Source organism: Schistocerca serialis, chromosome 5, assembly GCF_023864345.2.
Source record: "Schistocerca serialis cubense isolate TAMUIC-IGC-003099 chromosome 5, iqSchSeri2.2, whole genome shotgun sequence".
In the NCBI taxonomy this organism is placed as follows: Eukaryota; Metazoa; Arthropoda; class Insecta; order Orthoptera; family Acrididae; genus Schistocerca; species Schistocerca serialis.
Window position 1 is genome coordinate 242,870,619 of NC_064642.1, and position 18,599 is coordinate 242,889,217.

Consider the following 18,599-nt stretch of genomic DNA (forward strand, 5'->3'; position numbering starts at 1 on the left):
CCCACCCAAATGTGTTTCTTGTGGTAGGGATGATCACGAGGGTACGTGTCCGCCTCCCCCCGTATTGATTTGTAATAGTGACCAAGCAGCCTCATCCTGAGAATGTCCCATGTATCTTTGAGTGGGCCATCTGTGTGAAGGAAAAAGTGCCTTACCCTGTCGCTCGCAAGCGTTTTACCATATGACACTTTTTACTACACCTCGTTCCACAGAGGACATGGCCACGCAAACTTGGGACCTCAAATTCAGCACCACAGTTGTAAAATCACCCAGTGCCATGGAAGCATTTCTGTCTCCTCCTCAAATTGTGCAACAAGGCACCAAATTTTTGCCTCCGGTGGTGAAATCACATTCAACACAACTGGCAGGCTGGAAAGGACAGAATTACTACCCTGCGAAGAGTCCCTCCAACCAGCAAACATCTGAGTCTTCACCTGCCAATTGCAAAGGCTCCAAGAAATCGAAGGCAAACGGTCTTCTCTTCCGCCGACTCAGATATCGTCTTCAACATTGTCGCCGTGTAATACTGTCACCCTGGACTCCACAGGCTGACAGACAGAAAATGCCAACACCCCTGAAGATCTCATGGAGCAGGATCCTCTAGCCTCTGTGTACTGTAGCAGTGAGTCTTCTAAGGCTGGCTCTAGGCAGCCACTGAGGTGCCACCCCTTCATTTTTGCCCTCCTCCCTTTCCCTGTCATGAATCTCCCACAGTGGAATGTTCACGGCATTAGATCCAACAAGGAGGAATTACAGCTGCTCTTGGAATTGCAGTGGCCACTTGTTCTGTGTCTTGAGGAAAAAAAATTGCGTCCTCACGACCTCTCTGATCTTCCCCCCGAGGACAGCATTCCATCTCATCGGGGAGTCATGCTGCTCATCCAGAGTGATGTTTATAGTCAAAACACCTCCCTGACTACCCAGCTTCAAGCTGTTGCAGTCAACATTTTCTTCCTCACTTCACCTTTTCCCTTTTTTTCGTTTATGTTCCTCCATCATTCGGTGTCACCTGGGCAGACTTCCTCCAGCTTATTGGGCAACTCCCTCAACCCTTTTTGCTGCTTGGTAACTTTAATTTGTACCACCCTCTTTGGGGCTCTTCCAAAACCTGTTCGAGAGGTGCCCTCTTGGCTGACCTTCTTAATCAACTTAACCTTTCTATCTTAACACAGGAGCACCCATGCTCTTTTAAGACTCCACGCTCACCTATTCCCATTTGGAGTCTCCTTCTGCATTGCCCAGCTTGCTTGTTGTCTTGAGTGGCCCGTTCTCTCAGACATGTACGCGAGCGACTATTTCCTGCGTGCTTGTTAACTCCTACCCTACTTATGTGTAAACCAAATTGGCAACTTTCAAAGGCTAACTGGAGACTTTACTCCTGCCAGGCAGTCTTTGTGTGATGACCAGGTGGAATATCTTACAAACATTATCCTTACTGCTGCAGAATGTTCAATTCCTTGCACTTCACCTTCACCATGCTGTGTCCCTGTCCCTTGGTGGATTGAGCCGTGCTGCGAAGCAACTCACACCCGGAGATGTGCTGTCCACCTTTTTGACCATCATCTTACAATGGCGAGCTGCATTTGTTATAAACAGCTGCACAACCAGTGTCTTTGCATTCTTTGGGATAGCAAAAAAGCTAGCTGGATTTAATTTACTGATTCTTTTTAACAGTTTCACTCCCTCTTCGGTCATATGGGCCAACCTCCAACGGCTCTCTGGGACCAAGACCCATTCCTCAGTTTCCTGCCCAACTATAGCAAGCAGATGATGTCATTGTGGACCCCCATTGCTATCTCCAACACCTTGGGCTGCTATTCTGCAGTCATTTCGAGCTCCACTCACTGTAACCCTGCCTTCCTCCATTGGAAACAAGTGGAGGCGGCTTGGGTGATACATTTCTCCTCCCATAATCGTGAATACTACAATGTTGCCTTTGCTGTGAGGGAGCTAGACCATGCTCTGACTTCATCTTGATCTTCCAGACGATGTTCACATTCGAGTGTTGCAGCACCTTTCTCTTGCAAGCAAGCACTTTCTCCTTCATGCATGCTGTCGCATCTGGGCAGATGACAAATTTCCCAGATGCTGGCATGAAGCCACTGTCATACCCATACCTAAGCCCGGTAAGGAAAAGCACCTTAAGGACGAACACTTTCCTTGTAGCTACTGCCCCATTTCTCTCAGTAGCTGTGTTTGCAAGATGATGAAACATTTGATTCGTGCCAGACTGGTATGGTGGCTTGAGTCTCGCACCACTGCACAGTGTAAATTTCAAGTGTGCCGTTCTGCAGTTGACCATCTTGTCACTTTGTCAACACATGTCATGAATGGTTTTCTGTGGAAATAGCAGACTGTGATCATGTTTTGTGATTTAGAGAAAGCCTGAGACACCTGCTGGAGGACTGGTAGCCTTCGTACTCTCTACATATGGGGCTTCAGGGGCTGCCTGCCCCGTTTTCTTCAAAAATTTTTAAAAGACAGAGTTTTAAAGGTAGGTGTGGCTTGTCGGGCACATTTGTTCAAGAAAAGGGCTGCCTCTGTTCTCCATCCTGAGTATCATTCTCTTTTCTGTAGCAATCAACCCTATTACAGTGTGTCTCCTGCCGGGCATCTCTGGCTCTCGTTTTGTTGATGATATTGTGATCTACTGCAGTTTATTATGGACTTGGCTCCTTTAGCGGTGTCTTCATCGATATCTTGATTGCGTATACTCATGGAGCATGGACAATGGCTTTTGATTTTCCACTGACAAAACTGTTTGTATGAATTTTTGGCAGTGCTGTTGGTTTCTTCCACTGTCTTTACATCTTGGACCTGTTTTTCTTCCGTCTGCTGGAACTACAAATTTCTTGGGGTTCATGCTTGATAGGAAACTTTCTTGGTCCTCCCACGTGTCTCACCTGGCTGCCCACTGTATCTGGTTCCTCATTGTCCTCCATGTCCTCTGCAGTACTTCCTGGGGGGCAGATCAGACAACCCTCCTCCATTTGTACCGAGCCCTTGTCTGTTTGAAACTAGACTATGGTGTTTCTTCTATGCATCTGTATGTCATCCATCTTATGCCTTCTAAATACATTCCACCATCGTGGCATCCATTTGGCCACTGGCACCTTTATGCTAGCCTGGTTGAGAGTCACTATGCAGAAGCTGCCAAACTGCCACTGCCGTACTGCCACGAAGTTCGCCTCAACAGACATGCATGCCAATTGTCTGCTGTGCCTGGCTCCCCATCTTATGCCTGCTTCTTCAGTGACTCCTTTGACCGCCAATATTGGGCAAGTCCCTTTTCTCTTTTACCTCCTGGAGTTCACTTTCGGCTATTGCTCCAGCAGCTTAACTTCACACTACTTGCCATTTTCCAATGGGTGTGAATCCCTCATCACATAGGTTTCATGTGGCAGCACATGTACATCTTGGACTTCAGTCACTTTGTAAGAATCCCATTCCAGATTCGATATATTGCTGTAAGTTTCTCAAGCTTTGCATGGAACTTAGCGATAGTACCTCTGTGTACACTGATGGCTCTCAAACTGACAGTGGTGGCGGGTGTGCCTTCATCGTTGGCACTGACCATTTTCGGTGTCAGCTTGTGGAACACTTCTCAGTATTTACAGCCAAGCTCTTTGTCCTGTATCAGGTCACACAGTATATCTGGTGACAGGCTTTCAATTGTGTCATGTGCTCTGATTTTTTCCTCTTCAGAGCCTGTGTGTGCTGTACATCGTCCATCCCTTAGTGCAATGGGTCCAAGAAACCTTCCAGTTACTCACTCTTGAGGGAATCATTGTGATGTTTATGTGGGTCCCTGGTCACAGTGGTCTGATGGGAAATAGGGCTGCTGATGCTGCTGCCAAGGCTGCAGTCCTCCTACTCGGCCTGCTGGTTCTTCCATTCCTTCTGATGATCTCCGTTGTTAAGTGGTGATCCCTGATCACTTTGGGCTCTTTGTCACAAACCTTTAACGGTTCAGCTATTCCTGACTGAGTGCCGGTTTTTTTTTTTAACTATTTGTGTTCTAATGCATGTTTGCCATGTGGGTTATAAGACTTTCAGCAAATGATGCACAGGCTGTCGGCTGTGTTTAGCTCTATATCTGATGTAGTGATCTTTAGTTTGGGACCTCTGTTGTCTCTGCGGCATATTTTGTGGACCTTTCTCCAAGACAATGTCCTTGTTCTTAGTTCTCTTCCTTCCATCAGTTGGGCTCAACATGTAGTTGCATTTAATTCCTTTTTTGTCTTAGGGTGTTCTAAGGTTCTGATATGGGTGCATATGACCTTAGTTGTTTATGTGGGGGAAAAAAAAGAAAAACTAGAATTAGAGCTCAGACTCAAACTGCAGTTCGCAGCTCTTGGTCCAGTGGGTATAGTGGCTATCATTGCTGCCTCTGGATCACGGGGTCCCAGGTTAGATTCCCGGCCCGGTTGGGGATTTTCTGTGCCCGGGGACTGGGTGTTTGTGTTGTCCTCATCGTTTCATCCATCATCATCATCATCATCAGATTCAAACTGCACTCTACTAGTAACTGTGCCCAACAGACTGGGAGTCCAGGCACTGAACACATCTAAAACCACCACCCTTAGTTATAATGAAGAGCAGAAATTTAAGTCCTAGTTGGACACCAGAAAATATCTTGTCTGCATGCTACTTTAATGTAACTTCTGGAATTGTAGTAAATTAATTTTCATCCCAGGAATTATTCATGTCGTTTTTTCCATTTGAAGTATATGTTCATGGCTTTTAGTTGGGATGATTTCTGTTAGTTCTAAAGCTACTTTGGCTTCCAGGTAGATTGATGATTGTGGCTGTGTCTTTGTGTGTGAAGATAAATATTCCACCTTTAGTTCTGTTGTAGCATCCGGTATAAAACATAACATGAGAGGTTATGTTATCAACATGATTTAAACAGTGTTTCATTTACTGAAGCAGTTCCTTATTGGCCTATGAATGTGATCAATTCAGTCTTTTTTGTAGATAACCTATTTTATTACAGGATTTGTGTCTTTGCTTAGGTATTTGTCTAAGAAGATAGTTTGAGTAGGCAACCATTTTGGGTACACGGAGTACAGTGTACTTCATGAACAGTTTGTGTGATATATGTCAAAGTAAAATCATTGTCAGATTTTGGTGGAATCGTGATGAGAACAGATATAACACAAGCTGTGACATGGTCGCTGATTAAAACAGTTATCCAGACAGTGTAGAATGAATTTCCTTTATTTCCATCAGGCGATAAGGATTACAAATGTCTCAGAAATGAGATCAGCAGGAAGTGCAAAATGGCTAAGCTAGGATGGCTAGAGGACAAATGTAAGGATGTAGAGGGATATATCACTAGGGGTAAGATAGATACTGCCTACAGGAAAATTAGAGAGACCTTTGGAGAATATCGAGAGCTCAGATGGAAAACCAGTCCTAAGCAAAGAAGGGAAAGCAGAAAGATGGAAAGAGTATATAGAGGGTGTATACAAAAGCGATATACTTGAGGACAATGTTAGGGAAATGGAGGAGGACATAGATGAAGCTGAAATAGGAGATATGATACTTAAAGGCTCCGGGAGCAGACAACAGTCCATTAGAACTGCTGATAGCCTTGGAAGGGCCAGCCATGACAAAACTATACCATCTGGTGAGCAAGATGTATGAGACAGGCAAAATACCCTCAGATTTCAAGAAAAACATCATAATTCCAATCCCAAAGAAAACAGGTGTTGGCAGGTGTGAAAATTACCGAACTATCAGTTTAATAAGTCACTGCTGCAAAATACCAACACGAATTCTGTACAGACGAATGGAAAAACTGGCAGAAGCCAACCTCGGGGAAGATGAGTTTGGATTCCCTAGAAATGTTGGAACATGTGAGGCAATACTGACCCTATGACTCATCTTAGAAGATAGATTAAGGAAAGGCAAACCTACTATGTTTCTAGCACTCGCAGGCTTAGAGAAAGCTTTTGACAATGTTGACTGAATTACTATCTTTCAAATTCTGACGGTGGCAAGGGTAAAATACAGGGAGTGAAAGGCTATTTACAATTTGTACAGAAACCAGATGGCGGTTATAAGAGTCGAGGGGCACGAAAGGGAAGCAGTGGTTGAGAAGGGAGTAATACAGGGTTGTAGCCTATCCCCAATGTTATTCAATCTGTATATTGAACAAGCAGTAAAGGATACAAAAGAAAGATTTGGAATAGGATTTAAAGTCCAGGGAGAAGAAATAAGAACTTTTAGGTTTGCTGATGACATTGTAATTCTGTCACAGACAGCAAAGGACTTGGAAGAGCAGTTGAACGGAATGGACAGTGTCTTCAAGAAGGGTATAAGATGAAAATCAACAAAAGCAAAACGAGGATAATGAATTGTTGTCGAATTACATCAGGTGATGCTGAGGGAATTAGATTAGAAAAAGAGATGCTGAAAATAGTAGATCAGTTTGTTTTGCTACTTGGGGAGCAAAATAACTGATGATGGTCGAAGTAGAGAGGATGTAAAATGTAGACTGGCTTTGGCAAGGAAAGCGTTTCTGAAGAAGAGAAATTTGTTTACATCGACTATTGATTTAAGTGTCAGGAAAGTATTTGTATGGAGTGTAGGCATGTGTGGAAGTGAAACATGGACGATAAATAGTTTAGACAAGAAGAGAATACAAGCTTTCGAAATGTGTTGCTACAAAAGAACGCTGAAGATTAGGTGGGTAGATCATGTAACTAATGAGGAGGTACTGAATAGGATTGGGGAGAAGAGGAATTTGTGGTATAACTTGACTAAAAGAAGGGATCGGTTGGTAGCACACATTCTAAGGCATCAAAGGATCATCAATTTAGTATTAGAGGGAAGCATAGAGGGTAAAAATTGTAGAGGTTGACCAAGAGATGAATACACTAAGCTGATTTAAAAGGGTAAGGTGTAGGTTGCAGTAGTTACTCGGCGATTAAGAATAATGCACAGGATAGTGTATTATCGAGAGCTGCATAAAACCAGTCTCTGGACTGAAGACAACAACAACAACAACAACAACAACAACAACAACAACAACATCATTTCCATCAGTGATCACAATACGTTTGGTCCATAGACTACCCGTTTTGGTCAGCAATGACAGTCTTCAGATCTGTTGTAAAACTGGTAGACTAAGGACCAAACGTTTTTTGATCATTGATGGAAATAAAATAAATTTATTCTAAAGTTGTAACACTTTGTGTCTGTAGAAGATGTGTTAATTTGCCCAAACAGAAGGCAACAAAATGCAAAAATTTCTTACCAGTTGCTTAAAGTGCTTTATACATATCATTTCCGCAATGGTTTGAGATATTTGCAGGTGGTTGCAGCCATTGCCTGCTGAAAATTGTGTTATAGTTTCCATATTCTGGAATGACTGTGGCAGTAGCTAAGGGTGTACAGGTGAAACTCTCTGTAAGTAGGCATTTATTAGATGCTGGAACTAAGGTGTCAGCATTCATGTAGCACAGTGATACCAAGGAATGGCAGCGTGAATTGTTCCTCCAGTTCCTTCATGAACCCTATGGTGATTAATACTTTTAATTTGTTTCTGAAGTTTCCTAAATTATTTTTTTTCTCTCCATGGAGCTGTGCAATCACAGAAACATTGGTGTACTAATAAATGTAGTTGAGCTTTAAGGAATGATTTCATGGCATGCTGGTATAGCATGAGACCCCAGTATATAAATAAGGGTAATTTATTAGATTCTTAAGTATTTCAGACTTACTGCCGCAGTAACACGATTCCAAAGTTTTCCTTGATAACTTATGTTAGCATTACTTCTCTGCAGCCAGGATAATAATTCGTCATTCCAGGTTTACCATGCCACAGGAAAGTCGAGGGTGTAAATGGCCACAGCCATGCACCTGCAACAGATCTTTCCTGAAAGTATTTGTCTGGAGTGTGATCATACGTGAAAAAGGATAACAGAAGCTTTTGAAATGTGCTACAGAAGAATGTTGAAGGTTATGTGGGTAGATCATGTAACTAATGAAGAGACATTGAATCTGATTGGAGAGAAAAGAGCTTTTGGCATAATTTTACCAATAGGAAAAATAGATCGGTGCACACTTTCTGAGGCATCAAGGAAGAGTTACTTTAAGAGAGATAAGTGGGAGGGAGGGACAGAGCGGGGACAGGAGAGTACACATTGAAGAGTGAGAACAAAACTTGACAGCAAAAGCAGATTTGAGTAGATTAAGGTTGTGGTAGTTACTGGAGGTCTGCATTATTCTGATTTTTACTGGTGAGTCCCACTCGCCCCTCTGGCTCTCGGGAGTATGCGGCCGAGTGTCCTCTTCCGCCGGCTGTGGGCAGCCGATCGCCAGCGCTTGGCTGAGTGCGCCAGACGCTCGACCGGTAGCCAGTAACCAGTGGACTCAGTGCCAGTGAGCGGTGCTTCGTCACACTCCTTGAGATCAGAGGCCACCGCTTCACATTAACCGCTCACTTATTTCTTTTACAAATGTCTTTCGTTGTTTACTACCAGCTCTACGACCTAAATAATACACTTGTATATGTTACATTTGATGTTTGTTAATATGTTGCAGACTACTGAAGTTTAACCTTTGAGGTTATCGTGTATTCCAGTAATTATAACGTTAAAAACTGTAATGTCTGTATTTAGTATTTTGTTCCGTTCGGTAGACAAACGTGAACACAGTAGTCTAATCATGGGCTATGTGTAGCCTATCTCCAAACTCTGCCACGTGTACTTTGTACTAATATTGAATGCAGGATCGGGAAGGAATGACGGAGTTAAAAGTAATACTCACAAAATTTTGTTGCACAAACATTAATTCCTGAAAAATTATGACCTGTAAATAACGTTACAAGTGAATCATGACTATACAATTCGTTTTTCATCATTGGTGCTCCCTGATACACAGGCGTCATTTGTGTTCCTGGAGCTATTACTACAGCTGGCGGTTTGAACTCCTTCCTGTGATGTCAACGAAAGTGGAAGCATACATTTATAGAGTTTGAGGAATGTTTCCTTCCTTGTGATTACGTGGTATGTTGTCAATACTTACGTAATTGTGATGGATCAATAAGAGATCATCCACCTTGTCTGATTCCAGGCTCGATCTTCTGCTGGACAGCAGGTGACCGGCCTGGCTAAAATTTCTCTCGCTGGCAGCACTAGTGGCAGGAATACAGAGAACTCTTCTGGCTACTACCGACAGCCTTGGAAATAACCCCGTGTGCGTTTTCCACCACTGCAAAATTTGGCCTTCGGCACAGCTACAGTCGGATTTGGAGAGCGAAAGGTACCTGTCGAGTTCATTGGTAGTAACTGTGTGTCCATCTTCGTCGTCCTCATCCAAACTCCAGTCCATCCTAGACTTTTTCATGGGAAGAACTTGGTCACTGTTTGCTTGAATGGACTCTAAACATGAATGAAAACATCCGTAAGATATTCCTGTCACCTTCAATATGTGTACACCGTAGTTAGAATTACTAGTTACTAAACGACTATACTTACGGTTAAATTTTATATATATCGCACAAATTACATCAAAATGCATTGTGGAATGTTTAAGCTGCGAAACCTTTCCCAAATATCACATTATAGACGTAATAAATGTTGATCTAATGAAAGATGGCAGATTAGACAAACAAACATTCGGTTTCAGTGAATGAACCTTACCATTTTCCGGGAGTTCTGAGTACAATTGTCGAACTTCAGCATACGCAGCTTGCTTTTCGTCTGCTGTGAGTTTCTTCAAATGATGCCGTGATGGCCATAGAACCGTGGCAACATAATGGATAGCCTCAATTTTGCACTTATCTGTGATAAAGTATGCTGCTCTCATTTTTATTTTCGCCATGAGCTGAAAAGGAAACCCAATATACATAACTGCACTCTGATAATTCAACAGTTGTATAAAGGATTGTAACCTATAGAAAGTGTTCTTACCTCGTTGTCACCGTCTATTGGTTCACAATGATGTAACAGACTCTTGTACCACGGCAGCACACGTTCCAGCGTTGTTATCTTTGCAGTTTCCAAATCCAAACTCGCTTCTTTAAAGGGGGTTAGAAAAGTGACAATGTCTCGTACGCACCCTTCTTGGAAGGTTTCTAAGAGTGTCGATTGCCCCCGGGATTCTAGTAGATCTCGAATATCGTCAATTTGACTTACGACGGAATTGAGCATTAACAGTATACTGTTGCACCGGGTTACAGCAAATCTATTCCACTCATATCGACCAACCTATCAACAACAACTTTCTTTATGCTACTTGGCCGGTGGAATTTTGCTCCGCATTTACTTTTGCAGTGCCGAATCATACCTGTTGTGCTTGACTGGTATGAAAGTATGGTATCACATGTGGTACATTGCACGAAACCAGCAGAAGCCTGCGTGACAGGATCCACTAAAAGTGCAAACGATTTCCAAGCTTCACTTTTCGCCTCTCCTTCCAACATGTCTTTCTTCTTCAGGACTAATGAGCTGCTCCTAATCCTCTCCATAATACTTCTCTTCGTTTCATGAATGGAACATTTACGACCTATACTTGGTTTATCCATAACGCTGTCTGTGCTGCTCAAAGCCAGGTCGTCAACTGCATTTACACACGGTTTCTAATGCGATTCGGCACTGTAGAGCGTGCGGTGGTTGTACTGTCACCGTCCGAGATTGTGAGTACGCTCGAGCGCCCGGCAGTGCTCGACAGTCCAGCCGATAACCGAGAGGTGGAGGACAACCGGCCACATGGTGAATTAGACAGCCACAGCTGTATCGCAGTGTGGGCCTTTCCCAGCCGTCGAGCAGCAGCATGAAATGGGAAACGCTCGAGCGGTTGTTTTCATCGAAATGCAGAGCTCTAGTAGTTACACAGGAATGTTGAGACTTGGACAGAATAGTTCAGTGTGGAGAGCTGCATCAAAGCAGTCTTTGCACTTAGTAGATCTCCGTAACTTTCATGACTGTGTTACAGTCCTCATCTTTGTTATCCTCACACCCTCCTTCATATATTTACTTTTTTATTCTACTTTATTTCTGGAAGAATGAAACTGCACCACAGAGAAATTATAATTTGGTGTTTATTCTTGAGAGAGTTTCTCATAAATATTGCCATCTGCATTTTATGTTATGGTCATTCCATTTTCTTTGTGTGGTTACATGTGACTTAAGATCAAATGACAATGTAGAACTGCAGGTAGGAAAAGCAACCTCGAAACTGTGGTTCATTGGAAGAACCCTAAATAAATTTAATTTATCCACACACACAATTTTAGTATTGTTTGTCTTTCTGGGGCCATTACGAGGTATGACAAATAGCAGAGGTAGGAGATCCAAAGTAGGGCACTGCCTTTTGTCACAGTTTTGAAGCACAATAGTGTTAGGGAGTGGACCACCAAGCAGATGCTAAGAGAAGAAATTGTGGCCATGGAGGAGTGTATTGTTATTAGAGAGTGTACATTCTGAGAAGTGTTGGGCAACATAATACTTTCTCCTTTCCACATTGTGCAAAATGACCACAACAGGATGATCAGGGCCCATAAGGAGAGTTACTGACAGCTGTTCTTCTCAGCTATTATTTCATAATTGAACAGGAAGAGGGGGGAGGAGGTATGAGGTATCAGTAATGCCCTCTTGACACACACCATAAGATGAGTAGATGTGTTGTTTATTCGCCATTTTACTGTGTATCAGTAATTTTGTGACTAAAAGACTTTCATGATATCCTAGGTTTTAATGCGAGCTCTTGCATGTAGATAATTTTTTAATAATAAAAGAAATATTCTAAGGTAATGTGCTGTTTATTAAGAAATATTGTAAGGTAATGTGCTGTTTATTAAGAAATATTCTAAGGTAATGTGCTGTTTATTTTTATAACCTACAGAAAGTATGCATTTCATTCATTGCTTTGCTTACGCCAAGGTGAACCCACTCCACAATAAGTTTCCGAAAAACATGTATAAAAAAAGTAGAACAAAAATGGAAACAAAGCTACCAAATGTAAAAGGCGAAGCATTTCATTATGCTGATCATGCTTGTTGCATCCTTGTGTAACAGTTGAACGTCTCTTACTTTTCTTTAAAGTGCTATTAACTATAGTGTATACCATTGTGTTTAATGTGTGTCAAGTGTATAGAAAGAGCGAAAGAGCAAGAGTAGACTATAATTCTTATTTGTTCCAGATGGCCATGGATGAGGAATTGGAAGCAAATCATGCAGAAGAAGAAACTTCTGAAGAAAATGCATTAGAAGTTAGTTCAGTGAGTTTCTGTAATGAGTCATTTGAGTCTCCAAGTATAATGCAAACATGTTTGGCCGAAGATTGTGAAAGGTACGGACAAGACTGTGACAGTGTAAACAGTGTGGGGCACAGAAGACACCAGATTTCTTCCATTTTACGATCAGCTGCTGAGGAGAATGAAGCAGAAGCCATGGAAGTGCTGGAAAGCAACCATTGTTCAAGCAGTGAAGAATCTGGAGATAGTGACAGTGATGAAGAAAATGATAGTGCTTTGTCACCTGTGGCATTGATTGGTACTCCACTGTCCACAGGCAAAAAAAATTCTCATTCAAAAAGATCTGCCAATAAATGCATTAGGACTTATAATCCTCAACATGATTTCTTTGCTGACTGCCCCGAATTAAATGAAGCTGATGGGTTTTTACAGTGGGATGACATTGAACCTAAAAACTGTGAAAGTAACTGTACACCTGCCTCAACTGTTAGGTCTGCTAATAAGACTGACAGTGGTGACAGTTTTGTCACACCAAAACGAATTCCTGTGTCAGCCAAAAGAAGTAATAGTAGAACAGCAAAGAAACTCTGTAAACGTAACTTAAAAGTGAATGAAACAGGGGAGGCTAGTGCTGGAAAAATTACCAATACTGAAAGTTTGTGTATGCTCATGCGAGGCCGTCGTGTTGTAAGAGATCTGTTGAGAAGAACAGAAAATATGAGGCATAAAAAATGTTTGAGACAAAATTATGGCTCTCCTGTAAGCGGTGGCAATGTCATTGTCAGCCCTGGAGTTCCTGGTATTCATCCATTACCACAGACCCCTGCAAAGACAAGGCTTCCTGAAGACAGAAATGTACTTGCAGCACAACCTACAACTCCCATCCTTGATGCTTATGATAAGGATAGTAACTGCATTGATGAACTAGATCCAACGCAACCTGCCTCAATGCTGATTTTGCAGGGTAAGGGAAAATTAAGCATTGTGAATTTGTGTAATTTCATTAAAAGTTTTAAGTGTTTATCTTCCTCTGCGCGATTAATAGTGTGCACACACTGTCAGCAGAGACCAGTCCATTGCCAAAGTGGTTATGTTTTTTGTAGTAAAAATCTGTTGTCAAGGCCATGACTGACAGATATTGAAACATAATTTCCTACAAATACTTGTATTGACTTCTCTTTACTGTCATGAACGGCTAATTTATTTTGCTTTTAAACAAGTTAGATACATAGTAACAGAGGAATTTTCAACATATTTCAAACTATATAGCTAGATAAGTTTCTTTGTCATATTTTTCTTCATAAATTTTATGCACACTTAATTCTTATTCAGTAGCAAGCTGCCAGCTTATATCTATCAGGGTGGAATGGAGTGAGGAAGCACATCTTTAGTTGCAGACAAGATACTGTCATTTTGTGTTGCCATAAATTTAAGTTGTTAATTGGGGTATTCACAATATTAAAGAGCAAATGGGTGTGTTAGTGCCTTTTCCAGTTAATATTACAAAAATACCACATTTCCAGTCATATTCTGCTTTAACAGTGAAAGTTCATTAGAAGGGAAATTGCCTTCCCTAGTTTAAATTTGTTTACAATAAACACTGGATAAACTTGGTCTTGTTTGCAAAAGGTAACAGGAAACGGGGAGAGGTCTGTTACCTTCATGTCCATCTACATCTACATCTGTACTCTACAAACCACTGTGAAGTGTATGGCAGAGGATACACCCCACTGTACTGTTTGTTAGCGCTTTCTCTGGTTCCATTCACATATGGAGTGCAGGAAGAGTGCGTGTTTAAATGCCTCTGTGCATGCTGTAACTAATGTAATTTTATCTTCGCAGTCCCTGTGGGAGTGACATGTAGGGGGTTGTTTTATATTTGTAGAGTCATCATTGATGCCACTTCATGAGGCATTGTTAGTATACTTTCTAGCAATAATTTACATCAATCTTTAAGAATCTGATAGTTCAGCATCTCAGTGACACACTCTTGTTGGTCAAACAAACCTGTGACCTGCTCATGCTGTCCTCCTCTCTGTATGTTCAGTATCTCCTGCTAATCGTATTTAGTACAAGTTCCATGCACTTGAACTACGGGTATTGACTGCTTACTGTTGGAGGGAAGACGCTTGATACAGATATAAAAGAAAGTAAGCCACAGCAGACCATTAATAAGAATTTTAAGAGACAAATCAGAAACTAAATTCAGGAGAAAAAGAAAGGCATTACTGCTAGTTAGCAGTCATGACAGGGGTGTAGGCCAACAGCTGCAGGAAAAACTAAGATCAGGGTACCAGGTCATAAATAGTGCTTACCTTGGCCAAGTAATAGTTGATATTGAGGCACTGACTAGGGATCTGAGTGGAGAGGGGGGGAACCTTGTGTGCCACCACACCATGGACTGTAATTTTGCCTTGCAATTGATGTGTTTCACCCAAGTCTCATCGCCGTTTACGATTCGATCTAGTAATGAATCACCATGTTTGTGGTAGGCCTCCAGAAATGTCAGCGTTGCCCTATTTGCTGTTCTTTATGGTGCTCTGTAAGTGTTTTGGGCACCCATTGTGCACAAAATTTGTGGTGAGTGACAATTTCAAACAACAAAGTCCGTGAAACTTGTGGAAAAGAAAGTGAAATCTCAGTTTTTGTGAGGCGGCGGTTTTCACGAATCGTTTCATCAACTTAGCGACAAGATCATCAATCACAGTGCTCAGGCGTCCACTCTTCTCTTCATCATGAACGATGATTTGGCCATTTTTAAATCGAATGTGTCATTTCCAGACAGAACGTTCACTCATTACGTTGTTTCCGTACACTTCGCACAGTTCATGATAAATTTCTATAGGTTTTAGATTTTTTTGCCAACAAAAACCATATCACAGACCGCACCTCACAACTGGCCGTATTTTCAATTGCAGCACACATTTCAAATTCGAATATCGGAAAAACCAGATGCGCAGAGACGTTCCACTGTCACCGATGGATACAGACTGAACAGCACGCACATACCAAAATATACGTGATCGGGGTGCACCTAGTGCCGTCAGACGGAAACGTTCCCTACTTTCTGAATAGCCCTTGTATAATTCCTGTGGTTACCTGTGTGAGAGTTGAGCCTTTTTTATACTAAATAGCATAGACTTACTGCTAAAAACGTAGTACTGATAGATGAAGCGGCACGCACAAATTTGTTTGAATAAACTTGTCCAGGGTCATTAGACTCTTAGAGGACTAGAAATGAAGTTAATTAATTTGTTATCTGTTTACACAGTATAGAATGTCAAAAGTTAACATGTTGTCTCTGTCTGAGCATTGTGTAAAGACAGGAATCCATATGTTAAATAGAGGAGATTATAAATTGACTGCCTATTTCTGTAGGGAATATTGAGAAAGGACTTTTTTTTCATGTATGTTAAAAATAATATCTAGTTCATATCTATTGAACCAGTAGTTTATGCGTATTTAATCAGTTGGAAGTCTGTGTTTGTGAATTACTGCTACCAAAAAGTCTTTTATCTTTTATGATTATTACAATTAGATCTACGTGATTTAAGTGTCAGGAAGTCTTTTCTGAAAGTATTTGTATGGGGTGTAGCCATGTATGGAAGTGAAAGGTGGACGATAAATAGCTTAGACAAGAAGAGAATAGAAGCTTTTGAAATGTGGTGCTACAGAAGAATGCTGAAGATTAGATGGGTAGATCACATAACTAATGAGGAGGTATTGAATAGAATTGGGGAGAAGAGGAGTTTGTGGCACAACTTGACTAGAAGAAGGGATCGGTTGGTAGCACATGTTCTGAGGCATCAAGGGATCACCAATTTAGTACTGGAGGGCAGTGTGGAGGGCAAAAATTGTAGAGGGAGACCAAGAGATGAATACACTAAGCAGATTCAGAAGGATGTAGACTGCAGTAGGTACTGGGAGATGAAGCTTGCACAGGATAGAGTAGGATGGAGAGCTGCATCAAACCAGTCTCAGGACTGAAGACCACAACAACAACATAGATCTACATTGCAGAACATAAAATATTCTTTGAAAAATTTGAGTAATTATTGTTTCAATTGCCAGATGAATGACAGCAGATGATAGACTGTGGAGATTTTAATGTTAATTTTCTGAAAGATTCAGCTTAAAGCAACTATTTAGAAACATTACTAACAATTATACAATGATATCTGTTGCTAATTTTCCTTTGTAAGAAACGAGCACACTAACAGCCAACACTATTGTGGGTGAATGCTTAATCAGTGATGTAAATTTTTATCAGCTTGTGAATGGTCTCTATGACCATGATGCCAACTAGCCATTCTAAATAATTGTTACAATGAAGCCATTTGATAGAGAACAATTAATGAAGAGGTAACAGAAATTTTGAAGACAGCCTTGCAGGAAGCTGATTGGGGGGATATGTATAATGTCACAGATTTCAGTTCCAGTTTTAATGTATTATATAGGTGAGTTTCTATCAGTCTTTAAGAGGTAGTTTCTCAAGAATACACAGTTTAGCACTGATAACACATCAATAAAGAATAAATCAAAATATCATGAACAATGAAAAGGAAGCCATTTGAAATGGTTGGAACAAGAAAAGTAGGACTGATTACATATTATGAGAAAGACTGCACTCTCTTAAGAAAAGACATTAAGAAGTAAAAAAAGAATTGTCTGTATAATGTCTGAAATCAATAACTCAGCAGTAGTTGAAAGAGAAACTGGAAAATCCGTTAAGGAATGTGAGTACTGTGCTATTGAAGAAAACAGCCCATAATAAATACTAGAAATCAGTTAAGTGATGTACTTGATAATAATTTCTTGTAGTAGCTTGGTGTGGTTAGTCCAAGGGTTAAAGAAATAGAATATATGCAAAAATACACATGCAGTCAGTTACAATTACTCCATGTTCTCCAGTGAAATTAAGAATGCAGTTAACTACATCACTCACAGAGCTGACAATATTTGAAGTAAAATACTAAAATCTTGTTGTTCAGATGTATGTGATATTTCCATTCACATATGCAATACATTGCAGTCAACAGGCATATTTCCAGTCTGAGTGTTGCATTAAGGAACACGGGGAATGCACCCAATGAAACAGCATAAGATAGTGCCTTACAGTGTGACTCCAAGACAATGTTTTTAAGAAGTGCTAATAAAAGATGACTTGGGATGAAATTTAAATGAACCAAATGCTGACTGAAATTTTAATCTATTCCATGATAAATTCATTTCATTATTTAAAAATAGCTTTCTGCATAACCTAGTCAGATATTAAATAGCCATGTAAAAAGCATGGATCAGTAGAGGGATTCAAGAACCTCATGGAAGAAAAAGGGTTGGCAAGAACAAGTAAAGATTCTGTAGTAGTTGCACACTACAAAAGCTAATCAAAATTAATAAGAAAAGCCACTAAAAACTCAAGGAACAGACACATTATGTCAGAAATCAATAACTCTGACAACAGACTTAAGTCTCTGTGGAATGTAATAAAACAAGAGACAGGAGGACAGGCTACAGAACAGGATAACATCACTGTTGATTAAATGGTAGCAGTATCAATGATCAGCCACAGTTAACAGGTATGTTTAATACATTGAAACCCTTATGTTACATTTCCGTGCAGTTCAGACTTAAAAATGCAAAATTGAGGAACATGTAGAATTAAGGAAAACATTAAAACCCCCAAAATATGAGCAAAAGCGTATGTAATTGGCATAATTGATTAAAAATTGTAATCCTGTCAAATACATTGTATGAAATCAATGCACATGAGGGAAATTAAATGTACAATACAGTGTTTGTACAACAATTTGTGGTAATGAATTTCATTAGTTATTTTAAAAAAATCACAAATGTGTAACAGTAAATAAAAACTTGTCAAAAGATTGATATTGGTATCTGGGTACAAGATAACTGAACTATTTTCTGACATGCTAAAGTAACAAATTTACTTCAAGACATGCATTTTGGGAGTACTTTCCTTTGTGCTCACCCAGAAAAAAGCAAAAGTTGATGAACATGGTGAATTAAAATGAAAACTGTGAAGTAAGGTGAAAGGCATTGAAATCTAATATGTGGGGTTTGTCTTTTACCCTCTCTCGATGAGGGAAACAGAGATGTGAAGAAGTGAGTTTACTTCCCCAATTGACATTACAAGCTTATGAGAAGTCTCAGTGAATTTCTGTACACAGTGTAAAGTGTAAATTTAAAACAAAGCTTGGGTACTACAGTTTAGCTTCAAAGCTTGGGTACTACAGTTTTGCTTCAAGTCTTTTATCACTGTTGCCAATATTTCCAATCTACAGTGTGAGGTGCAAAATATATATGTGAGTAGTGTATGTAGTAGTTGCAACTGTATTGTGTTGGATTTGAATGTGGAAGTTTTTAAAAT

General features: G+C 40.6%; 1 protein-coding gene across 3 annotated transcripts in view; it reads left to right on the forward strand.

The window, feature by feature from the left end:
* LOC126481536 (uncharacterized) overlaps positions 1–18,599 on the forward strand; it is a 245,530-nt gene that overhangs the window by 20,644 nt on the left and 206,287 nt on the right. For 2 of the 3 annotated variants that reach the window (XM_050105345.1, XM_050105347.1), the window contains exon 2: positions 12,155–13,172. In XM_050105345.1, the coding sequence (XP_049961302.1) occupies positions 12,155–13,172 (1,018 nt within the window). Of the gene's footprint in view, positions 1–9,084; positions 9,274–12,154; positions 13,173–18,599 lie in introns of all 3 variants that reach the window. The other variant, XM_050105346.1, reaches the window with a different exon arrangement.